Below are 25,703 nucleotides of genomic sequence, written 5' to 3' on the forward strand. Positions count from 1 at the left end.
GAACCCAGGGCCTCAAACCCAGATCTTGAATCAGAATATCTGGGGAAGGGGCCCCAGAATCTGCATGTTTAACAAGAACCTTGGGTTGTACTGATGCTTACTGAAATTTGAGAACCCCAATTATAGATGCTTTTTAAAAATATTGTGAAACACACAAAATAAAATTTACCATCCTAATTGTTTTTACATGTATGCATCAGTGGCATTAAGTACATTCATTCTGCTGTGCAGCGAATCTCCAGAACGTTTTCATCTTGCAAAACTAAAACTCTATACAGTTGACTCTTGAACAACATGGGTATGAACTGCGCAGGTCCACTTATATGTGGAATTGTTTCCATAGTAACTACTGCAGTACCACACCGTCCGCGGTCGGTTGAATCCCCAGATGCAGAACCACAGATACAGAGGAACTCCGAATTTGGAGGGCCAACTCTAAGGTATATTCGGATTTTCGACTGCTGGAAGCTTTGGCACTCCTAACCCCTTCATTGTTCAAAGGTCAACTGTACTCATAAAACTCCTGTTTCCCCCTCCCCAGCCTCTGGCAACCACCATTCTACTTCTAGGAATTTGACTACTCCAAGTACCTCATATAAATGGAATCATATTTGTGAGTATTTGTCTCTCTGTGACTGCCTTATGTCACTCAGCATAATGTCAAGGTTCACCCACACTGCAACAAGTGTCAGAATTTCCTTCCCTTTTTAAGACTGAATAATACTACCCTGTATGTATAGACCACATTTTGCTTATCCATTTACCTGTCTGTGGACACTTGGGTTGCTTCCATCTTTTGGCTATGGCAAATAATGCTGCTGTGAGCATGTATGTACAAATATCTCTTTGAGGCCCTGTATTCAGTTCTTTTGGGTATATATCCAGAAGTGGAATTGCCAGGTCATATAGTAATTCTATTTTTCATATTTTGAGGAATCACCACACTGTTTTCCGTAGCTGCTGCATTTCCATTACCGCCAACAGTGCACCAGGTTTCCGATTTTTCCACATCCTCACCAACACTAATTTTCTGGGTTTTGGTAGCAGCCGTCCTAATGGGTATGAGATGGTATCTCACTGTGGTTTGGGTTTGCGTTTCCCTAATGAGGAATGATGTTGAACATCTTTTCAGATGCTTGTTGGCCATTTGTATATCAGCTTTGGAGAAATGTCCTTTTTCAAGTCCTTTCCCCATTTTTTCATCGAGTTATTTGCTTTTTGTTATTGCTAAGTTGTAGGAGTTCTTAATAGATTTGGATTTTAACCTCTTATTAGATATATGATTTGCAAATATTTTCTCCCATTCTCTTGGATGTCTTTTCACTCTGTTGATTGTATCTTTTGATGGAAGTTCTGCAAGTTCTTTATACACATTAAAACTCTGTAAAGAAAATATTATCATCCATTATTCCAATTTGAGGGGCATGGAAACTTAGGCCCAATTCAGTTGAATTGCTTGGGGTCACACAGCTGTGTCAGAGCTGCGACTCAAGCCCTGGTCCCTCTGAGTCCCAAGTCTGCACCCTTTCCATTCCTCTGCTTTACCCCCCAATCCTTCCCTCAGCTAATAGCATGAAGAGGCCCTATAGGTTCTGCAGGAAGTGGCCTTGGCTTGAGAAGCATTCATTTACAGGAGAGGAAATAGGAATGCAAGACTTGGGAATCTCTTCCTTCTGACCACTGGGGCGTTCCTTCCTGTAGATCCACATCATTACTTAGACCTTAGAAATAGCAGAGAAGTGTAGGCAGGTATTTAACCGCTTTGTTTATTTGTTTGTTTAAGCGTTTCATAAGCTTGTTTCAGAGCCCATCTGCTACTTACAGTTCCCCAGACAGTCCGGGACTGTTCACGCCACTGTTGGTGCCACGTCTTCTGCCTGCACTCCTTGCGATACTCTGCACCCTCCATCTTTCAGGAAGGCCAGCTCCCTGACTGCCCAGCAAAAGGGAGCACCGCCTCATTTGCAGTCTCTTTCTTTTGGGACATTTCCTCCAGCCCGTGAGCCCTGCAGGTGCTACCCATGACTTATTCGTCGCTGTGTCACCCAGCACAGTGGTACTGCACCTGGGCTCTGCATTCTCCAGTCTCTGACCCAGCCCAGATCAATTAGATCAGAACCTGGGGGTTGGAACAGGCAGCTGTAATTTTTACAAACTCCTTAGGGGAGTCTTCGTGCAGCCTCCTGCCAGGCCCTCATCCAGCCTGCTCCAGCTGAGTCACACCCACTTCTGGAACCCCCTGGAGTGCCACAGTCCCACCTCCCTTCCTCGGCAGATGGCCCAGCCCTGGGATCGTGGTGTTTGTCCTGCATGGAGCATCAGTGACCCCAGTGTGGCACTCTCACCGTTGCCTCTGCTGCTTTACATTCCCTCCTTAATCCGATGAAACATTGGCGATTTTGAGAGGGGGACAGGAACTTCATTCATCCATCCTCCCGTCCATCCATCCATCCAACCATCTATCTATCCATAATCCATTTATTGAGTTCTCATTGTGGGCTAGGCACTGTGGTGGACATATACCTTTGCATAACTGATGTTCTGCTAGGGAAAGTATTATAGCCTTCTGAGAGGCAAGACTGTGTGTAAGTGTGTATGTGCATGCGTGCATGTGTGCACATGTATGTGCTAAGGCCATGTCCTTGGACAACATCAGGATTCTTAGTGACAGCGCCTGTCTGGCTGGGCAGTGGGGAAGGTTTGGGGTGAATGGGAGATGTGACCCAGATTTTGAATGGTGGGATGGGTGCCATAGGGGAGGAACTGGGTGCTCTTGGGCAACCTGTGTTGGGGAGGGAAAGACTGGGGGACTTACTCTGAGGCTGTTCTCCATGGATGATGACCTTCAGGTTCCTTCCTCCCTCCCTTCCTTCCTTCATCAAACATCTAATGAGTACCTACTGCCTTGTAGTCAAAGTTTGGACTATGGACCTGCTGTTTCAGCATCACCTGGATCTTGTTAGAAATGTAGCTTCTGGGACTTCCCTGGTGATGCAGTGGTTAAGAATCCGCCTGCCAATGTAGGGGACATGGGTTCAATCCCCGGTCCAGGAAGATCCTACATGCCGTGGAGCAACTAAGCCTGTGTGCCACAACTACTGAAGCCCATGCGCCTAGAGCCTGTGGTCCAGAACAAGAGAAGCCACCACAATGAAAAGACAGTGCACCGCAACGAAGAGTATCCCCCGCTCACTGCAACTATAGAAAGCCCGTGCACAGCAACGAAGACCCAACACAGCCAAAAATAAACATGAATTAAATAAAATAAATTTATAAAAAAGAAAAGAAATGCAGCTTCTCAGGCCCCATCCTAGACCTGTTGAATCAGTATCTCTGGGAGTGGGTTTAAGACTGTTTTAGGGAATTCTTTAGATGACTCATGCATGCTAGAGTTTGAGAACTCCTCATCCAGAATGTTGGGGTTTCCATCTTCACCATTGTTTCACGCTCAGCACAGGGGCCCTCCGTAAACATCTGTGGGCTGACTGTTATGCACCAGGTCCTATTAGGTACCAGGAACGTGGGAGATGCTTCAGGTGGGAGGATGGCAAGGTCAGCCAGGTTTGAGGTATTAATGGGACACGTGGGTGACAATAGCCAGCAGGGTACTAGACACACTCGTCTGAGTCTCAGGAGAAAAGTCCGGGCCATGGAGGTAATTTGGAAGTCATCAGCACACAGAACGCTTATATGACCAAAGAAACTCTGAAGACCCGTGTGCAAGTCACAGAGCGGGTGGTGGTGATGGGAGGTGTCTGCTGACCTGAAGCCAGGTGTTCTCATGATTCTGGCCTGGGAGCCCATTTGCCCGGCGTTGAGGTGACATTTTTGCTCTGGACACTGTGGCCATCAAGCCAAGGCTGTGACCATTTTATGTCACCGAATATCAAGAGAATGTTGCTCTTGGGACCTCCTGGGGTGGGTTCATTTGTAGGGCATCTGCCTTCTGTCAGTGTCCTTCTTCCTTCTCTCCAGGCGACAGTATGACACTAGACCTGATGGGAGTGGGTGGGGACGACCTTCATTTGCAGTGATTGTGAGCGAGTTGCAGGTTGCAGTGGGGCTCACAGTGTACTGGAGAACGCCCCCTCCTCCTGGAGCCAGCACCAGGCTCCCTGGTTTTTCACATTCGGGCCTGTAGGGGCAGGCCTTTGGCCACGGCAGTGCTGTAGAACTTGATCCTGATTTATCTGGGGAGAGAGAACTCCAGGATCTAGCACTGCACTGTACGGGCTGCAGCAGCCCAAACCGCAGGCCCGCCTCACATGGTTTACGGAAAATCGGTTTGGTAATCCAATGGTTAATATCAGTCTAAACATAGGTCTGATGGAATGGATGCATTTGTACACCAGATTCTCCTATTAGAAGTAACAGACCTTCACTGGAGAAAAAGGAAGTGCTTGCCATTGTTAGTTCCCTAGCTGGAAAGTTCTTTGTGATCTAGGGGAGCTTAGGAAAATATTTGCTTTAGTTCCCCAGTATCTTAGCAGCCTTCCCAGCAGCCTGTGGCCTGTTGCCACCAGGTCGTACTCAACAGCATTTGTCAGAACGATTTGGTTTCTGACTGGTCACTAGATAAGTGGTCCAGGCCCAAGTACAGATGGCGCCAGGATGCTGTCCTGAGGTTCCGTAGTGGACGCCTCTCAGCCTGTGTCCCCCATGGGCAGCCCCCAGAGCTGGCTGGCCATGTGCCTGGTTGCTGCAGGGACTCTGGCCTCAGCCTGCAGTCTCCTTAGGAGATAGGGCTCTGCACCAGGGCTGCCTGAGGTGGCCCAGTTTGTGTATGTGTGTGTGTTGTGGGTGCATTGGTGAAGCCTGGCCTCCCCTGTCCCCTGTCCCCTGCATAAGATTTGTTAGCAGGAAGGTGCCAGGAATTATGGAGCAACAGAGGAGGGCATGGATTCCCTGCAGCCCACTGGTACCACTGCTGCTGCTGGGAAACAGGCAGAGAGCTGCCCCACGACAGCCAGAGCTGGAGCTTTTACTGGGGGACGGCCGTTCCCAGTGGAGGCCCTGCTCTTCGGCCGTTTCCCACAGGGAGTGAACTATTTATCCACTGCTTTTCCTCAGCCCCACAAGCTGCTAGATGTGGGCAGACAGTTTGTCTTTTGTGCCCTTGACTTTGGATTTCAAACAATCTGATCACAAGTTCATCCTTCTGTAGGGACTTAATTAACTCACTGGTTTCGTCATTTCAACTACAGTAGCCCAATTTAACCTGCTCCCCCCGCAGTACTTTGAAATTACTCTCCTCAGAAGTTGTGTGCGAGTCCCACCTTCAGCTCTGGTGGGCAGCGAGGGCTCCGCTTCTGAGCCGGCCTCCCTTTCTCACCCGGGGTCCCTGCTGCGCCTCCTTTGAAGGCAGCACCCCCTGCCCCCCGGCAATTGTTGCCTCCCCCCCCCCCGCCCCGGGCGCAAAGTTCTTTAAACTCCTCGGCCTGCACCCCACCCTGCTGCTGGAAGGGCCTCCGTGGAGAGAGGTCTGAGCTCTGCTAGTTGGGTTTTGATTTCAGTACAGGAGCTGATAAAACGAGATAAACCCCAGGCTCACAGGGCCGGGGAAATTAAACAGAGATGATATCAAAGTTCCCCTGAGTTTTCAACTGTGATACAGTAGCTTAGTTTTCTCCCAGACTGGGGCCCGGAGGCACGCCTTTGATTCTGAAACAATGTTCAGCATCAGTTAAGCCCAGCACTGCCGACTTATAGGGATTAAGTACACTGTTGTAGTAATTCTTTGATCAGCTACAAGGGAGCCGTGTGCTGTCTGTATGAAGGGGCTTTATAGTTAAAGTTCATTTCTCTGTGAACCTGGGATGACAGCACTGGTGAGGTGCTGCAGTGCTGGGAGCTGGGGCCTCCCCCAGGCACTGTTTGCAGCATTGCAGGCTCACGTAGGAAGCTGTTCTCTTACCCAGTGTTATTGGATAGAACTCATTGAGCACAGCATGGAAAAAATCCTGCTGGCCTGGAAATCACACCTCACCCTAACTGACCCCATCCAGTCCCTCTAGTCCCAGTGTGTACAACACACACACACACTCATACACTCATTCTCTGTCTCTCTCCCCACCTTGCAGAGAAATCCTCTCGGGGCAGACACGGGCACGCCTGTCCAGAGCGAGGCTCTGTAGCCCCCAGCCTTGGCAGTGATCTGAGTGAGGCTGGCTGCACACTCGGGGTAGAGGTTGGGATAGGGACCAAATGACCTGCGAGGTCAAGCTAGGAGGACTAGATCAAGGTCAGTGTCGCCAGTGTACCCTCTCCGTGCCCGAGGGCAGATGTGACTCCCAGGTGCTGCCACCATCTTCATTCCTTACCTGGCATTTACTGAGAACGGACTTAGCTCTAGGTTGGCTCAATCCTGTAGTTCTCAGAAATCTCAACATCTGTTATCTTGGCCTCTAAAATACTGCATCAACTTTTGGCTTTTTCTGTGGAAGCCCTCCTTGCAGCCACAGCTGGGACGGTAGAAGTTTCCCCAATTGCACCTCCACCCCAGTTGGCCCTGTGACTTCCGGTTGGTAATGGAGCCCCCGTGTGCCGTGGATCGCACTCACACCGTGCTATATATCAACCTGTTCCCTCCTGTGCAGGGCTCAGATCTCCCTCATTAGGTCTAAATTTACCTCCGTCGTACACAAACATGGCCTTAGCTCATTTTTATTGTTGTAAATTATTTATGAGGGAAATGTTGAATCTTGAAACTGAGGTGTGGGGAAAATTAATCCCATGTTACTTCTATCTTTCTGTACTTTTCTCCCCCTTGCTTCAGTTACTGGGATACAGCTAGAGAAAGAAGAGCGTTGGCATTTTAAAATATAATTGGTGTTCAAAGTGCTTTCTTGATGGGATATCGGATGGTAAGTCCGTCTCTCTCTACACAGTGTATGGAAAGCAGACCAGACTGGGGAAGGAGGGCCAGAGGTCCCGTTGGGCTCTGCCCTCTGCCAGCTCTTGGTGTCTGAGAACTCCAGGCTTCCGTTTTCCTCCTCTAAAATAGGGATAATACGCCCCAGCCACCTTCTAGGTTTGGTGTGAGCATCGATTGCGAAGGAGCCCGAGAAAGCTTTTCGGTAGCTGCAGGGTGCTGTTCGGATGTGGGGAGGCGTGTTAGTGTGTCCTGTGTGCAGCTAGGATTTGGAGATAGAGGTGGGTGCTGGGCGGGGAGTGCTGAGGAGGACACCAGCTGTTGCAAGTAGGCCTTCGCCTTTTCTGCTGTAGCCCAGCATCGCATCTTTCAAGACAGGTTAATGTTGGCCTTCAACACCCTGCTTCCCCGCCCCCCGCCCCCCGCCCCCCCGCGCTCCTCTCCCCGCGGCAGGTCTACTCTGCAGCCCGGCATTAATGGCCTCTTCTCCCCCTCGCAGAGGCCTGGCCTGTGACCCGGGCAGCCGCGGACACAGTGGTGCCATCCCTTCTGGCTGGAGGCTTCGCACAGCCCGGGGAGCACCGAGAGCTAGTTAATAAATGGCCTTTTGTTAGGAAGGTCAATTGAAGTGACGGTAGAGACGCTGTTAAGAGTAATTTGCAGTCAGAAAATATGTAATTCAGGGCAGGCTGCTTTGAGTGATTGCCTCTGCCGTGGATATCTTGGGCGTTTCTCATTAAAAGCTTCCTTTGCTGGTGGTGGTGCTTCCTCCACTGCGGAGCTCCGCGTGGCGAGGAGTCATTTGTCTGTATCTCACAAAGGCTGCTGGATCCCCAGGGCACAGTCACTGCGGGGGGGGGGGGGGGGGGAAGGAAAGAGGGAGGCGTGCATCCGAGATGCTCGGTGCTAATGCCCTGCCTGCCGCATCCTCCCAGCCTGCAGGCCGGGCCATGACCAGGCACGCGGGCCCGGCCGCCGGCTTCTTTGTCTGCTCCGGGAGGCCGCCCGCAGCCATCTTGGGGCCCGGTGCCGGGCTGCCCGGTGCATTGTGGGAGCGGCGTCAGCCCCGTGCCCTTGCTCATGCTGCAGAGCAGAGCAGGGCCATTGTCATCAGTACGTGGCTGAGGATGTGGTGACCCGAGGACGGGCATCTCTCAGCTAATAAAATGTTTCTTATTTATTCCCATGCTCACTTCCCCCCTCTCTCTCTCAGATAGTGGAAGCCCTACTATCTTAAAAAACAACAACACTTACCTCTGATGTTCTTTATTAAATTCACAGCATGATATTTTAGCACTGGCAGAACTGTGCGTTCTATTAATGAGTTGTTAATTGCAAGCATTTTGGTAACCAACAGCAGGTACCAATATTTTGCAAACTGCAGCAACGTTATTTCCATGTTACGCAGGGATGTGGGGTTTTCCAAGTGGAATACTTTTTGATCAGTGTTCGCTTTGGATTGGGCTGGTGCAGATACTTAATTCTAAACCTTTATTGGGGGCATGTATGCGGATTCCGTCGGTAAATATTTGTTTAGTGCCTACTGTGTGCAGGAAGCATTAAGCCCTGTTCTTTATGCAGATAAAGCTGCCTGGTAAGTGAAATTTGAAAATAGAAAACGATGCAGTGATGTGGTTTGGTGTCCTGTCCCCCCTGCCCTGTGCTTCTAGAAGTTTATTTTCAGTAGAATTAAGTAAAGCATAACTTAGTTTGGCTTTTGTCATAAACAGAAGCTGAGAGTGTGGCTGCTGCCAGGCACTTCCTAGCCTTGACCCGAGACTTGGCTTCGTTGCACTGACAAGTCTGTTTCTGGAGCCTTTCGTGGGTTCCAGGGGACGCTGATTACGTGGTAACTTGCATACAGCATTCTGGTTGTTTCTATTCAGGAGGCTGTAGTCATTTTTAATAGCCTCTGCCTTTTCTGATTCTGGGCTGAGAACTAAGAATATTCCTCCTGCCTGCCTAGTTAGGCAGGGCGTTTGGTTTACTTTAGAAGCAGTACCCAGCCTTGAGAGATCTGGCAGACCTACAGCCAGTGGAGTTCAATTGCTGCAGAAGGAGGTAGAATTTAACTTGCTCTTTTTCGCAGCTTGTCCTTTTAAAAGCACTAAAAGCCATTTACATAAGGTGTTAGGTTTTTCATTTGCTTTCTGGTGTGCTGCCACTCGAGCTGCCCAGACCCGGTGCTCTCTCTCCATTCTGCTTGTCTCCTCTGGTCACATCAAGAGGCAATCAGCAGCAGAATAATAATTGCATTTCCCTCCCTTTCTCCCAAAGTGCCCAACAAGAATTATGGTCATTGTTAGTGTTTAGCTTTGAGTAAGTGCCCACATGACCTGCTGGATTAAACACAACAAAGGGACCCACCGGTCCTCTTGGGAGCAGCACCAGCCATGTTTCTGGCCAGTTACACTGGACCTTTGTATCCCGAACCCTCCAGTCTCATCTGCTTTTTGTTGAGCGCCTACTATGTGCCAGGGAACCTCTCCAGGCCCTTGATTTACGTGACTCCTTTAGTTCTCACAGCAGCTCTGCGACTGTCAGTGTCCTGACCTCTTGCTTGCCCGGTCACCAGCTAGTAAGTCACAGAGCCTGGACTCCACTGCCATGCCTTGGCCTCCATGCCCAGAGCACTTTCTTCTGTGTGTTTGCAAAGCTCTGCCGCCCGAACAGTCCTCCCTTGGATGTGGTAGAGGCTGTGGATTTGGAAGGCTGCACTTCTGCAGGGAGGTATTGTGAGGGAGAGAGACGGAAGGTACTGTTAGATTTTAGCCGTGTCTGAGTCATCCTCAGAGAAGCTGGTGGTATCTGTTCAGAAGTCAGGCAGCTGGGCAGGAGAGTGTTCAAAGCTCACTTGAGAAGAGCAGGGGCTGGAGATGACTTGAATTCTTGATCGGAGGAAAGGGTCCAGGGCTCCCTTAGCCAGTCCAGGTACGTGGAGCTTAGTTCAGGATATTTGCCCCAAGACGCTGGTTCTGTCTGTGCGAGACTTTACATCGTTCACTTTAAATGCTCCGTTTGAATTGTACGCTTTCTTTTTCCTTTTCGGAACCAGGAGCAATCCGCCATGCCTGAAGTCAAAGACCTTTCAGAAGCCTTGCCAGAGACGTCAATGGATCCCATCACGGGAGTGGGGGTGGTGGCTTCTCGGAACCGAGCCCCGACAGGCTACGACGTAGTAAGTCAAGATTCGCTGATTCGGCAAATAGTTATCTCCTGTGTTCAAGGCCCTCTGAACCCTGTGTGTAAGATGTGCTTCTTCTCTCTAGGAACTTAAAACAGGGAGGGAAGACGTCACCAATGGGAAGGCGTGGGGAGCGTTCTGCTTTGGGAGTAGATGACCTGAGCCCGTCTGGGCTGTTTCGTGGCCTTAGCTGGGTCACTTGACCTCTGTGATGGTCATCTTCACATTCCGTAAAATTAAAGGGTTGGATTAGTTGATTTCCAAAGTCATTTCTAGCTGTGACATTTCATGGAAAGGATCCACGGGTCTGAAAGACCCTTGGTTTGCTGTCACAGATTGTCCTACGTGTATAAATGTCATAAATGTTTTGACGTATGTTTATATAGCCCCTTACGGTTTACAAAGCAGTTTCCTACCCATGAACTCATTTGGCTCTCATGATTCCCTGGAGGCTGGGAGGGGAAGTTGCTTTCTCTCCACTGTGCTGATCAGGAGAACTCAAGCTCTGAGAAGGGAAGTGATGGAGCCCCAGCCCTTGGGAGTGGTGAATCAGGACCAGACCCCCTCCCAAGTCCAGGGCTCTCACTGACCACATCACCGCAGTATAGCAGAGAACTTGCTTTGCTTTTCAGCAGACATCTGTGGTGGTGTTCAGTAGTACCGATGGCTGGAATTGGTTATTTTGTTTTTTCAGTAGGTAAATTCCGTTTTGGGTGAAGCTTAAAAAGTGCAGAGGAACTATTGGGAGGGTTTAGTTAACAGTGACTGTTGTCATGTGTTCTGAGCTTCTGAGGTGGTCTTATTTTCACTTTCCTCATTTTGTTTATGATGACGTTTTATTCTTGCTCATTGAAAATGTGCACCAAGAATACATAAAAGAATACAAGTCTCATTAGCCAGCACTGAAAACCTGGCACAGTGATTAGATCAGTGTCTGATGTCCCAGGGGTGGGAGGGATGCCATGCCTAGTCCAGAAGAAGCCCAAAGGCAGGGTTTCTCAACCTCGGCACTACTGACATTTTGGGCCAGATGATCAGAAAATAGTGTGTAGTCGGGCAGTATCCCTGGCCTCTTCCTACTAGATGCCAATAGCACAAACCCCCGAGTCGTGACAACCAAAACCGTGTCCAGACATTGCCAGATGTCCCCAGGCGGAGGAGGTGGGCGGGCGAAACCAGCTCCCGTCGCGAACAGTGCGGTGCATTTTGCGTCAGCCCATGCCGGGCCCCGTGTGAGAAGGGGAAGCCTGTTAAAATGCTCCACATCACTTTCCCAACTGTTTGAAAGCTTATAAACATTTTAAAAGTGAAAGAACGGGGGAATCTTTTTTGACAAAGATTTGAGTCTTACCTGCTGCCTGACTTCAGAGCACTGTTTGAATGTATAACTTGCCATAAAATAGAATCATTAGGAATGGCTTTGTGCCATAAAACTCCTGGGGAAGCTAATAAAAATGTTCCTGATTTGAGAAGCCCAAGTGTCTTTTGGTGAATTAGATATGAAGCAGTGAGGCGTGAATCAGGTCGGGGGCTTGGTACATGCCATCTCTGGGAGGACTGGCTCCGCGGCGGCTCTCTGGGGGCGGGGGGGTGCCTGGGGTGTGGCCCAGGTCTTCTCGCTGTTCCCTCTTGTGGATCTGTGTCTTTAACATTCTGCTTGTACCTTCGGGGTCACCGTGAATGCTTGGCTAGTGGGCGACAGATGGCCTTTGATAGTCTGGTTTTCTGAAAGTCTTGGTAAGTCTGACAGGAGCAGAATCTATCCCTATCATTTTCTCCTAACGTCTAGCTCAGGGCAGAAGAGCGCAGTGTCAAATGAGTAAGATTAATAAGCACATTTCATGATGAGGCTGTACCAGGCATTATCATGAAAGGTGAGCAGGGCAGGCGGCTCCAGAGGGTCAGCCCGGCAATTACCCAGCCCCTGCGCGCCGAGGCAGAGCGTCCGAGCTCCCTCCGAAGGCCCTTTCAGGGAGGGAGGCGGGAGTCCTCTCTTTGGACTGGCTGCTGGACTCTTCGCAGATTAGCATCTGCTTCCGCAGGGGTCTGACCCTGAGTTCGAGGGGGTGAGGGAAGGCACGGGCTGGGCAGGCAGGGGGGCACTCCTCATCCCTTCTATCCGGAGGAGTTCCGTGTGAGGTCAACATCCAAACCGAAGTGCGAGGCGTTGGGTGGTGGCCGGGCTGCAGAGATGCTGAGACAGAAGTGCGGTGGCTCAGGAAGCTCTGCCGCGGACTGTGGCCAGGCCTCTCTCTGTCGCATCTGCCGAGGATTAATCCCTCCCTGTGCACAGGGCACGTTAAGTACCGTGACACGCAGCCCCAAGAGCTAGGCGCTAGATGGGCTGCTGACCCTCGATGCTACAACCACTTTAAAATGAGCAGAGGCCCTGTTGCTGCTTGAAGTAAAAGATGCCAAGTGTTTGTTTATAAAAATTTAATTTTGTAACTTCTCTGCAGGTCAGGGGAAGCTTCCTCGGCTAGGGGGCTGGGGATTATTTGCTAAACTTCTCAATTTGTTGTCCCTATTTCTGCAGTCCCCTCTGAAATAGCCTGCACTTTCTGCCTCTCAGCCACGCTCTCAGATCTGGGAGTGACTGGGGTTCCCTGCCCTCAGAGGGCGGGTGGGTCTCATGTGTCCACGGTCCCTGGTAGGATGACTCTGTGTTGTAGATGCGTGGTAGCACGTGCTGTTTTATCATATGTGATGGGCAGTTTTCAGTGAATCGTGATGCCACGGGAGCACTTCGTGCTAAAATCCCCTGCACAAAATTAACCTTTGATTACCAGGTCCCTCTGGGATGTTGCAGTGTCTAAGGGCATCAAGCTGGACATCACCGATGAGCACTGTTGGGTGTATTTCTGTGTATGTCCAGTGAAATACATCATACTTTTTACCTGCATTCTCTTGCCTTTCTCAGTGAGTGTTTACAACTCATAGACTAAAGCCACAACACTGTATTTGTGAGATGACTCTTTCTTTCCAAAAAGGAAATAGCTTCCTTTGATAATATACTTCTCGGTGACATAATTTCATATGGTGATGTACTTTTTTGGCAAAAACAAAAAGTCAACAATACAGAGAAAGAATAATCAAACACTCCAGAGTGTTTCAATTTTAAGTTGTTTATTTGTCCAACCTATATTTTTGGGTGCCTACTATGTGCTGTCTGTCTAGGAGCTGGGGGTAGAGTGGTGAATGAAAACACATTCCTGCCTTCATGAAGCTTAAAGTCTAGATAGGGAGAAAGACAGTTAAGTGATCATACAAGTAAATGTAAGATAAAATTGTGATAAGTGCTTTGAAGGGAAGTCCTAAAAGACTGTTCCATCTTTCACATCTAGCTTTCCAGATCTCCCCATTTTTGTTGCTAAGTCCCGGATTGTGACAACACGACCCTCACCAGCTTAACTTCTAGAAGTTCCTCCCTTTTTTCCATACCTTGAGGCCTGCCCAGTGTCTCTCCTCTGGCTTTTCCTGAGCATTTCCCAGGGCACCGGCTCAAGTGCACTTGGGGTCCTTCAGCTCTTGCCTTCTCCCTTGCCACCACACTGCACCCTTTTTGTTGGTGACATCTGTGAGGTCACCCTTGTCTGGGTGCATCTCCCCCGCTAACCTGGCAAGGCTGCTCCCCTCTTCCTGGCCTGAGTGGGGATGGACGCTGCTTTTCCTTCCACTCCCTTGTTCTGTGACCTTCCATGATTTCCCACAGAACAGCTGAGACCAGAATTTCTTTTTTTTTTCCGGTACGCGGGCCTCTCACTGTTGTGGGCTCTCCCGTTGCGGAGCACAGGCTCCGGATGCGCAGGCTCAGCGGCCATGGCTCACGGGCCCAGCCGCTCCGCGGCATGTGGGATCTTCCTGGACTGGGGCACGAACCCGTGTCCCCTGCATCGTCAGGCGGACTCTCAACCACTGCGCCACCAGGGAAGCCCCAGAATTACTTTCCATGAGACTTTTCTGGAGCTCTGAGGATGATGGGAACAAGAGAGTGAGGCTCAGAGAATATTGCTGCTGAGGGCCAGGTCCGTCCTCCGACCCCTCCCTGCCCGGCCTCTGCCTTGCTGTTGGCTACCTTAATTCTACCTAACGGCGTTTACAATTGCCACGTGTAGGGGCCCCACCAAATTGAGTCTTGGCCTCAGAGAGCCTAGGAGACTTTTTTTTTTCTTTTTCTTCACTGCAATCTAAGACCTCCTTCATTCCCTTCCTGAGAAACCCCACCTGACACACAGGAGTCTTTCGGCACAGTGACTCTGAAGTGACAGATTATCCCCTAGTTCAAGGACTGTTTCCAGATGTCCAGGTTGGGGATTCTCAAGCTTTCGTGGGCCTCATTCCTCTGGGGGACCCCACGCCCCAGATTCCTGCTGCAGTAGGTCTGGGGTGGGGCTGAGAGTTTGCATTGTAACCAGTTGCCAGGTGATGTTGATGCTGCTGGCTCAGAGGCCACACTTTGAGAACTACTGCTCTAAGTTAAGTCATTCTTAAATAATCTGTACACGTGGTCACCACAAGGCTATCTCAGGAAGTGCTGTGCTAGCTTTTCCTGTTATTTTTTGGCCTCTCCTGATTTAAAGTTTAGAAAGTCTCAGGGGATGTCGTGTTGTCACAATCCGGGACCTACGATTGTGAGTTTTTTTTAAAAAACATATTTTAAAAATACAAATGGGATGGTACTATTTATACTGTCGTAACTTAAAAAAATACATTGTGGGCATAGCTCTATATCAGTCTATAGAGATAGATCACATCCTCTTAATAATGCATATTTTATTGTCTGGCCGTACCAAAATTTGGCTAATAATCCCATATTGAAGGACATGAGTTTGTTTCCATCTTTTGTTTTTAACGTGATAAACAACATCCTTGTGTATGTATTTTGGTGTGGTCACCCTGTTAGTGCCATAGAATAATTTCATAGGTTGGAATTACGGGGTCAGAGTGTTCACATTTTAAACTTGCTAAGTATTGCCAGTGCCTTCTAGAAATGTTTTGACGTTTTGTCAGTTTCTATTCTCACTCAAGCAAGTATTCAGTAAAGTGAAATTTGGGGGCTGAAGGATGAATTGACCAAGTTGCCCCCCTCCCCGACCCCAGGCTCAGCACCCAGCTTCCTGTCACTGGCCCTCCTGTGGGCCAGGCAGACCTCTAGGGGTGAGGGCCTGGATGGTATGTTGTTTCAGTGGTAGCCATGGGTCTTCTCCCCAAGAGCTTCCTCCTCTTGGGTAAACAGAGAAAGGACAGATATCCAAGTCCTTGAACTCGGCGCACGTGCCCTCAGTGTGTCTTCCTGTCTCACTTTCTTCTACTCACTTCTCCAGCCTCATTGAACCTCTTACTTTCTCATATTCGGAATAAGGAGCAACTTTGTACCATCAAACCCTTGAACCCACTTTTCCCATATTTTCAAAATTCCTGTCCTCCCCCGCTTTTTGGATAAAATTTTCCTAATCTTTCAGAACCCACTTTGAAAACTCCTTGGTGAAGCTTTTTCTGATGTTATGCGTTCATTTATTGCTTCACGCAGTGGCTTCACAGATGTTTGTTGACCACCTACTATTGTGCAAGGCCCTGGGAATTCCAGTATCCTGGGAGGGGTTCCATCAGGTGAAAGGCGAGAGATGAGGAAGGGTGGGTAGATGAGGCTGGATCACCCCAGAATGTTGTAAGCTACACGAAGGCATTGGCCATGCTGAGGGTGGTAGGAGTCACGAAAGGACTTTAAGAAAAAGGTTCTTAGGTCTGTGTTTTTAAAAGTTTCCTTGGTGTGTACAGGAAGGGAAATAATTGGAGGGCGTAGGTACTGAGGCAAAGGGCTGAGTTTGGAGGCTCTGTATTGGTGTCGAGTGAGAGAGTGGAAGCCTAACCCATTAACAGTGGATCGATCTGAGGGACATGGAAACATGGGGCATGGGGACCCGAATACGTATTCTTTCACAGGAAAGAAATGGGTTGAATGTTGGGAGACGGGTGCAGAGGTGAGGAAAGGGAAGGACCAGAGTGACACGAGGGTGTCTTGCCGGGCAGCTGGGTGGATGTTGATGCTTTCTGTTGAGATAGGAACATAGACAGCTAGGTGGGTTGAGGGTGGAGGAGGACCGTTGGTTCGGTTTTGGACACACTGAGTTTGAGGTGCTTGTGTGACGTCTGGGTGGGGACGTTGAGCGGCCCTGTGTCTGCAGGTCTGGGGAGATGCCTGAGTGTTACCATCACATGGCAGAGGCCGTGGTGTCATGGAGATGGTCCTGTCGTATCAGACTCCTCGCCAGAGTCCCCTGGAGCATCAATGATGAGGGATGGTTGGGAAGGAGGCACTCAGAAGAGGGCTGGGGCTGAGCATCCAGAGAGGTAGATGGAAAATTAGTAAGAAACTGGAGGAAAATGAGTATTTCTAGAAGAAGAGGTGGTCAATAATAGTCAGAGTTCACTAAGGGGTAAATAAAATGAGGCTGAAAGCTTACTCTTGGGTTCAGTAACAAGAAGGTGCTTGTGAACTTGGTGGTAGGCTCAGGAGCAAGATTGGAGTGGATTTGAAAGGTCCACCTGAAGTGGGAGGTGGGAGTGCAGATGGCCTTTAAAGGAGGGAGGGTGGCAGCTGGAGGATGATACGGGATCAGGAGTCTTTTTTCCTTTGTTAAAGGTAGGCAGGTGTTGAGTATGTTTAGTTGCTGATGGGGAGGAACCAGCAGTGAGGAGGGTTGACGATATAGGAGAGAGAGGGGCTGTCTGATGAAGCAAGGCCCCTGAGGGGGCAGAGGACTTGGTGTCCAGAGCCTGGTCAGAGAAAAGCCCAGGAAGTAGTGTTTGTGTTGCTCCTGTTCCTTGCCGGCGCTGCGTGCTGGAAAGCCAGCCTTGGTCGTGGCCTCTGACCAGCAAGTGGGCCTCCGAGGGCCACGCACGGACCAGGCATCCCCTAAGTCTCCACTTCCCATTTCTTCTGTGCTTCTTCTCCCCCCACCTCGTTTCTCTCAACACTCCTGTTTATTTCTGAAACTAATTAGACAGCAAAACATTTCTTAAAAACTGCTGGTCCTGGGCTTCCCTGGTGGCTCAGTGGTTGAGAGTCCGCCTGCCGATGCAGGGGACGTGGGTTCGTGCCCCGGTCCAGGAAGATCCCACATGCTGCGGAGTGGCTGGGCCCGTGAGCCGTGGCCGCTGAGCCTGCGCGTCCGGAGCCTGTGCTCCGCAACGGGAGAGGCCGCAACGGGAGAAGCCGTAACAGTGAGAGGCCCGCGTACCGCAAAAAAAAAAACCAACCAAAAACAACAAAAAAAACTGCTGGTCCTGTATAGTTTATTTATTTGGGATTTCCTAAATAATTGCAAGTTTCACATGCTTGAACTGCCAAATGAGAGGGTCTTTGGGGGCGCTAGGAGTGATCAGCTCCCCTCTGGGCCTGTGGGCTGTGTCTAGGGGCATAGAGAAGGATAAGTTTAAAATTCTAAACCCGCAAATGAGGTCCTGCCTACCAAAGTGGAGAAAGAAAAAAAAACCCACTAAATGCTGAAGCTGATTCAAGCAAGTTGGTATTTTTGTATAGAACTCAAGAAATTTTAAAAAAATCAATGAAAAGTATGTGAAGATGGGAATGATATCTTATTAAAAATATATGGTACATATCAAGCGGGAGTTGTAGGACATAACCATCTGTCCGGTCTGATCACAGCTGTCACGTGAGTCTCCAGAAAGCTGAAGTTGTGTGGGAGGCCCGAGCTGGGCAGGGAGACCACCCTGCTCCTGTGGCCGGAGGACGGGAGAGCCGCCCCTCCTGAAGCTCTGGTTCCATGAAGCAGATGCAGGAGCAGGTGTGGCAGCCTCTTCCCGCTGCCCCTGGCTCCCTCCCCACGTGGCTTCACTGTCCAGGGCCTGCTCCCAAGGGCGGAAATGACTGCAGACCGAGTCCCAACTCACCCACTGGTTTATTTTCAGAACCAGAGCTAGTTTTGATAAAAGGCACCACGTGTTCCTCTCTTTTGTTTTGTGAGAAAATACATGAAACTGAGATTTACTGAAAATACGGAAAATGGTTTTATGACCAGCCCCTGGGCCTTTGTTTCCTGTGGCCTGGATTAGCAAGCGTCGGTAACAGCATTGTCCCTGCACCTTCCCCTGTGCCCTGCAGAGCCCTGGCCTCGGGCAGTGGAGCCACGCTGGGCAGGACACACATGGACCACTTACACGTGCATGTGCCTGGCTTCCCGGAGGGGTGCATGAGGCAAACATTGCTGCTGTCAGGATGACTCTGAGATCATGGCTTTAAATTGCCTCCTTCTAAGTGTCTCTGCCCCACCAACTATGAATTTTGATTTTGACCCAAAGACTTTACTCTCCCTAATGACTTGTTCCATGGTTGGTTCATTTGGAAAGGGGAGAGGACTTGGGGAGCACTGTAGTATTCTGGCACTCCCTCCTGTTCACTGCAACCTCCCATTCACTATGAGAAAGGCTCCTGACAAAAAACCTCAAGTAGTGGATTAATGGGAAAGAGGAGGGACTTGCTTTAATCTTCCATTTTTTTCAGTTAAACTTTTTATTTTCAGATAATCATAGATTCACATGCAGTTGTAAGACATAATACAGGGAGATCTTGTTTGTACCTGTTTCTCCCCAATGGTAATATCTTAAAAACTCTAGTACAGCATCACAACCAGGATATTGACACGGATACAGTCAAGATACAGAACATTTCACTTTTAAAATGTACCTGGGATTTTATTTTTGTTCGGGTGTGGTGAGGCCTACAGATCAGGAGAAAACTGCCATTGAAAAGAGAGTTTGTTTTCACGGTCCGAGAGAAGTGGGCTTCCATGCTATGCAGGGCCACAAGAGGAAGCACCAGCATTGGTCAGCAGGCAGAGGGAGCAAGGGGAAAGTGTGGGCAAGAGCCTTTATTGTGGTTTCTGTGGGAAAGGCAAAGCAAGGAAGGTTAAGCAGATTTAGGATTGTCCTAATAATTTCAGCGTGCTCTGGGCTATAAGGGTGGCCTCTAGTTGTCAGATACCTGGCCTTGGGGTGATTTAGGGCAGGAGGATAGTATTTCAGACTGAAGGAGCCTGAGAAAGGGGGCAGGTGGGCATATGGCCTCGGGATTGGTTGGTTTGCATATCAGAAGTGTGCAAATTGTGTTCTGTCTCTAGGAATTAACTAACCTTCTCCTTAACCACTGACAACCACTAATTTGTTCTCCATTTCTATAATTTTGTCTTTTCAGGAGTGTTATATGAACGGAATCATATAGCATGTAATCTTTTGGAATTGCTTTTTTCATTTTCAAAAACTCAGCATAATTCTCTGGAGATTCATCTAGAGAATCTATTGCGTGTATCAATAGTTTGTTCTTTTTATTGCTGAATAGTATTAATTGATACTACTGCACCGCAATTTGTTTAACCATTTACCCATTGAAGGACATCTTGGTTGTTTCCAGTTTGAAGCTATCATGATTAAAGCTGCTATAAATACTCATTTACAGGTTTTGTGTTGACATAAGTTTTCATTCCTCCAGGATAAATGCCTAGGAGTGCAGTTGTCCGTCATATGGTAGTTGCATATTTAGTTTTTTAAGAAAATGCCAAACTACTAGCCTGTGTGGCTGGTAACATTTTACATTTCCACCAGTTACTCCGCATCTTTTCCAGCATCTGTTATTGTCAACACTTTTTTTTTTAGCCATGCTGATAGGGTTTTAGTAATAACTCGTTTGGCTTTAATTATATTCCTTTAGTGGCTAATGATGTTGAACATCTTTTCATGTGCTTATTTGCCATCTTTATTTCTTTGGTGAAATGTTGCTTCATGTCTTGCTCATTTTCTAACTGGACTGTTGAGTTTTAAGAGTTCTTTGTATATTATAGATGTGAGTCTTGTTAGTTAAGTGGTTTGGAAACAGTTTCTTCTAGTCTGTACTTGTCTTTTTACCTTAACAGGATCTTTACACAGCAGAAGTTTTAAATTTTGATGAAGTCCAATTTGTCAGTTTTTCTATTTATCAATCATGTTTTTGGCATGAAGTCCAAGAACTCTTAGCCTAGCCCCAAAACTCTTAGCCTAGCCCTAGATCCTGGAGATTTTCTCTTATTTTTTTTTCCTACAAGTTTTATAGTTTTACATTTAACTCTGTGATACATCTTGACTTAATTTTTATACAAGGTATGGATTTAGGTCAGAGTTATTTTTTTCCCCTTATGCATGAACAGCTGCTCCAGTACCATTTGTTGAAAGTTGTAACCTTTGTAAAAAATCAGTAGGGCATATATGTGTGACTCTCTATTCAGCTTTATTCTGTGTGTCTAGCCCTCTGCCAATACCACACAGTATTGATTGTTGTAGCTTTACAATAAGTTTTGAAATTGGATTAAATGATTCCTCCGACTTTATTCTTCATTTAAGAAATTGTTTTAGCTATTCAAGTTCCTTTGTCTTTCCATGTAAATTTTAGAATAGTCTTATTGGAATTTAGATGGGAATTAATGTTTAAAAGGGACTGTGGGACTTCCCTGGTGGCTCAGTGGTTAAGAATCCACCTGCCAATGCAGGGGACACGGGTTTGAGCCCTGGTCCGGGAAGATCCCACATGCCGTGGAGCAACTAAGCCCGTGTGCTACAACTACTGAGCCTGCACTCTAGAGCCCAAGAGCCACAACTACTGAGCCCGCATGCCACAACTACTGAAAGCCCACGCACCTAGAGCCCGTGCTCCGCAGCAAGAGGAGCCACCGCGATGAGAAGCCCACACACCGCAACAAAGAGTAGCCCCTGCTTGCCACAACTAGAGAAAGCCTGCACATAGCAACGAAAACCCAATGCAGCCATACATAAATAAATAAATAAATGGACTGTGGACCAGCATGGGGGTGGTTCCCTATACCAACAACAAGCAGTTCTCAGACACCAGCTGTAGGTGTCCTACAGTTCAACAGTTATGACACTGTCTACCTGGAGATAGCGTCAGAGTCCATAGGTTAAGGGCTCAGTCCCACAAGACTGCCCCCTCCCAACTTCAGACACTGATCACCAGCCCAGGTTGTCACCTGTGTGTCTGACCAACTGGCTGTAGTTTGGGGGTTCCAATGACCCCCTCCTTAGGTTCAGTTAATTTGCTAGAGTGGCTCACAGAACTCAGAGAACATTTTACTTACTAGGTCTTTGGTTTATTATGAGAGGATATAACTCGGGAACAGCCAGATGGAAGAGATTTAGAGCAAGGTGTATGGAAAGGGTGAGGAGCTTCCTTGCTGTCTCTCCCAGCATGCCACTCTCCCCAGATCTCATGTGTTCATCAACCTGGAAGCTCTCCAAACTTCATCCTTTGGGGTTTTTATGGATGCTTCATTACATGGGTATGATTGATTAAATTATTGGCCATTGGAAATTGAGTCAATCTCCAGCCCCTCTCCCCTCCCTGGAAATCAAGGGGTAGGACTAAAAGTTCCAACCCTTTATTCACGGTTGGTTCTCCTGGCAACCAGTCCCCATCCTTATGTGCTTTCCAGAAGTCACCTCATTAACATAAACCCAGTTGTGGTGGAAAGGGGCTTGTTATGAATAACAAGACACCCATTTCACTTTTATGGCTCTGAAGTGATTTCAGGAACTAAGGACAAGAGACCAAATATGACAAAAGATGCTCCCATTGCTCTTATCATTCAGGAGATTCCAAGGGTTTTGGGAGCTGTGAGCCAGGAACTGTGGGTAAAGACCAAATATGTATTCCTTATTGTAAATCATATTATCACAATGTTAAAATTGTACATCAGTTTGAGGAGAATTCCCATGTTTATTACATTGTGTCTTCCGATTCATGAGCATAGTATGTCTCTCCATTTATTTAGTACTTCTTTGATTACTTTCAGCAGCATTTTGTATGTTTCAGCAGACAAGCTTTATGCGTGTTTTGGTTGCTTTAAGCCTGAATGCTTTATTTTTTATTTTGAGCCATTGTAAATGGAATTGTATTTTTAATTTTTAAAAAAATTTTATTTAATTAATTTATTCTTTTGGCTGCATTGGCTCTTTGTTGTTGCTCACGAGCCTTCTCTAGCTGTGGTGAGCGGGGGCTACTCTTCCTTGTTATGGGCAGGCTTCTCATTGCGGTGGCTTCTCTTGTTGCAGAGCACAGGCTCTAGGCACGTGGGCTTCAGTAGTTGTGTCACACAGGCTCAGTAGTTGTGGCTCCTGGGCTCTAGAGCGCAGGCTCAGTAGTTGTGGTGCACGGGCTTAGTTGCTCCGCGGCATGTGGGACCTTCCCGGACCAGGGCTCAAACCCATGTCCCCTGCATTAGCAGGCGGATTCTTAACCACTGCGCCACCAGGGAAGCCCTGTATTTTTACTTTTGATGTCTGTGTGTCTATTGCTATTATATATAGAAATAAGACTGATTTTTGTATGTTTATCTTTGCTGATCTCACTTCTGTATGTTTATCTTTGCTGAATTTTGAGACCTTGCTGAACTCACTTATTGGTGTATATTCCTTGGGATTTTCTATGTAGACTGTCATGTCATACTTTCTTCCTTTCAGGCCTGTATGCCTTTTATTTCCCTTTCTTGCCTTATTGTAATGGCTAGAACTTCTAGCACTGTGTCGTGTAAGAGTGGTGAGAGTAGACATCCTTGCCTTATTCCTGACCATAGATGGAAAGCATTCAGTCTTTCACCATTCAGTATAACATTCGCTGTAGGTTTCTTTATCAAGTTGAGAAAGTTCCTTTCTGTTTCTGTTTTTCTAAGAATTTTTATTATGAATGGGTATTGAATTTTATCAAATGCCTTTTCTGCATTGATTGATATATCATGTGATTTTTTTTTTCTTTAGCCTGTTAACATGGTGAATTACATTGATTTTTGAGTAATGAACCAGCCTTGCATCCCTTGAATAAGTCCTACTTGGTCATGGTGTATAATTATTTTTCATATATTGCTGAATTTTCTTTGCTAATATATTTTTAAGAATTTTTGAGTCTGTATTCATGAGGGATATTGATCTGTAGTTTTCCTTTTTTTGTACAATTTTAATCTGGTTTGGTAATATTAGATTCATAAAGTGAATTGAAAAGTGTTCCCTCTTCCATTTTCTGGAGGAGACTGTGTAGAGTTGGTATTAATAAAACGTTAGCTAGGATATAAACGTTAGGTAGAATTCTTTAGTGAGATCGTCTGGACCTGGAGATTTATTTTTTGAAAGTTTTAAAGTGATGAATTCAATTTTCTTAGTAGTTATAGGGCTATTCAAATAATCTGTTTCATGTTGGGTAAGTTTTGATAGTTTGTGGTTTTCAAGGAATTGATCCATTTCAACTAAGTTGTCAAATTTATGTGTGTAGAATTGTTCGTAGTATTCCTTTATTATCCTTGTGATGTCTGTAAAGTCTATAATAATACTCTGTTTCTGATATTGATAATTTGTGTCTTCTCTCTTTTTTCTTTATCAGTCTTCCTAAAAGTTTGTCAATTTTATTAACATTTAAGAAACTTTGTTTCATTGATTTTTCTGTATTATTGTGTTTTCAATTTCATTGATTTCTATTTTTATCTTTATTATTTCTTTTTTCTGCCTGCTTTGAGTTTACTTTTCTTTTTCTAGATTCTTGAGGTAGGAGCTTAGATTATTGATTTGAGAGTCTTCCTCATTTCTAATATATGCATTTAGTGCTATAAATTTCCCTCTCAGCACTGCTTTAGCTATGTCCCACAAATTTTCATATGTTTTATTTTTCTTTTTGTTTTCATTCTGTCCAGTGTATTTTTAAATTTCTCTTTAGATTTCTTTGACCCACAGATTATTTAGAATTGTGTTGTTTAGTTTCCAGACATTTAGAGATTTCACTGTAATCTTTCTGTTATTGATTTCTAGTTTGATTCCATTGTGATTGGAGTACACACTCTTTATGATTTCAGTTCTTTTAAATTTGTTGAGGTTTGTTTCATAGCCCATGAAATGGTCTCCTTTGGCATGTATTCTTGGTTACTTGAAAAGACTGTGTATTCTGCTATTACTGAGTGGAATTTTCTTTAAATATCAATTAGACCCTTTTGGTTGGTAGTGTTGTTGTGTTCCTCTGTATCCTTGCAGATTTTTTGTTCACTTATTCTGTTAATTTTTGAGAAAGGGAAGTCTCAACTGTGATTTTGGAATTGTCCTTTTTCCTTTCAGTTCTAACAGTTCTTGCTTCACATATATTTTTCAGCACTGTTGTTTGGTGCATACACATGTAGGGTTGCTATGTCTTTTTGGTATATTGACCATTTTATCATTATATAACGTCCCTTTCTGTCTGGTAATCTTCTTAGCTCTGAAGTCTATTTTGTCTCATATCAATATAGCTACTCCTGCTTCCTTTTAATTAATGTTTTCGTGAAATATCTTTTTCCATACTTTTACTTTCAACCTGCCTATAGAATTATATTTGAAATAAGTTTCTTGTAGACAGCACATAGTTAGATCATGTTTTTAAATCTACTCTGCCAATCTCTGTCTTTTAGTTGGTATATTTAGACCATTTGTATTTAATGTAATTATTGATATGTTAGAGCTTAAAGCTGCCATTTTATTTTTTATTTTCTAGGGTTTTTTTCTCCTGCCTTCCTGTGAGTTACCTGAACATTTGTTAGAATTCCATTTTTAGCTTATCTGTTTTTGAGTGTATTTCTCTGTATGGCTTTTTTAGAGGTTGTTCTAGGTATTACATTGTGTGTGTCTGTGTGTGTGTGTGTCTGTGTGTGTGTGTGTGTCTTATAACAGTCTCCTGGTAACATCATTTTACTAGTTCAAGTGAAGTGTAGAACCCTTACTCTCTTTTATATCCTTTTACCCTCCCTCATTTATAAATATAATTGTCTTAAATATTTCCTCTACATATATACAGAACCATATCAGAAAGTGTTGTAATTTTTGCTTGTACCATCAAACATAATTTTAAAAATTCAAGAGGAGAGGAAAGTCTATTTTATTTTCTTAATTTTTGCTTGCCATTTGTTTCTTCCTTCCCAGTGTTTCAGAGTTCCTTCTTTTATCATTTCTTTTCTGTTTAGAGAACTCCCTTTCAGCCTTTATTTTAGAGTACGTCTGCTGGTGACACATTCTCTTAGTTTTTCTTTATCTGAGAATGTCTTTATTTCTTGTTCATTCCTGAAGGACAGTTCACTGGACATAGGATTCTGGGTTGACAGTTCTTTTAGCACTTGAAAAATGGTGTGCCATTTCCTTCCGGCCACTATGATTTCTAATGAGAAATCTGCAGCCATTCTAGTTGTTCTTCCCCTATAAGGAAAGTGTCATTTCTTTCTCAAATCTTTAAAATTTTTTCTTTGTCCTAGTTTTTCAGAAGTTTGACAATGATGTGTCTTGGTGTGGATTTATTTGGATTTATTCTGTCTGCAGTTTGCTTACCTTCTTGACTTTGTGGATTTATGCCTGTTGCTAAATTTAGGAAATTTTTAGCCATTATTTCAAATACTTTTTCAACCTTACCCTCTTTCTCCTTTCCTGGAACTCTGATGACAGGAATGTTAGATCTTTTGTTACAGTCCCACAGGTCCCTGAGGCTCTGTTCATTTTTTGTTCAGTCTATTTTCTCTCTGTTGTTCATACTGGGTAATTTCTATTCTGTCTCCCAGTTCACTGATTCTTTCTTCCCTGTCTTCCATT

At 46.3% G+C, this 25,703-nt stretch overlaps 1 protein-coding gene across 2 annotated transcripts in view; it reads left to right on the plus strand.

Moving 5' to 3' along the window:
* Positions 1-25,703, plus strand: part of MVB12B (multivesicular body subunit 12B) — a 183,582-nt gene that overhangs the window by 3,505 nt on the left and 154,374 nt on the right. For both annotated transcript variants that reach the window (XM_022578726.2, XM_022578724.2), the window contains exon 2: positions 9,927-10,049. In XM_022578726.2, the coding sequence (XP_022434434.1) occupies positions 9,927-10,049 (123 nt within the window). The remainder of the gene's footprint in view (positions 1-9,926; positions 10,050-25,703) is intronic.

Source organism: Delphinapterus leucas, chromosome 6 (genome assembly GCF_059928025.1).
Source record: "Delphinapterus leucas isolate spDelLeu-1000000601 "Yukka" chromosome 6, BTC_Dleu_Yukka2, whole genome shotgun sequence".
Classification (NCBI taxonomy): Eukaryota; Metazoa; Chordata; class Mammalia; order Artiodactyla; family Monodontidae; genus Delphinapterus; species Delphinapterus leucas.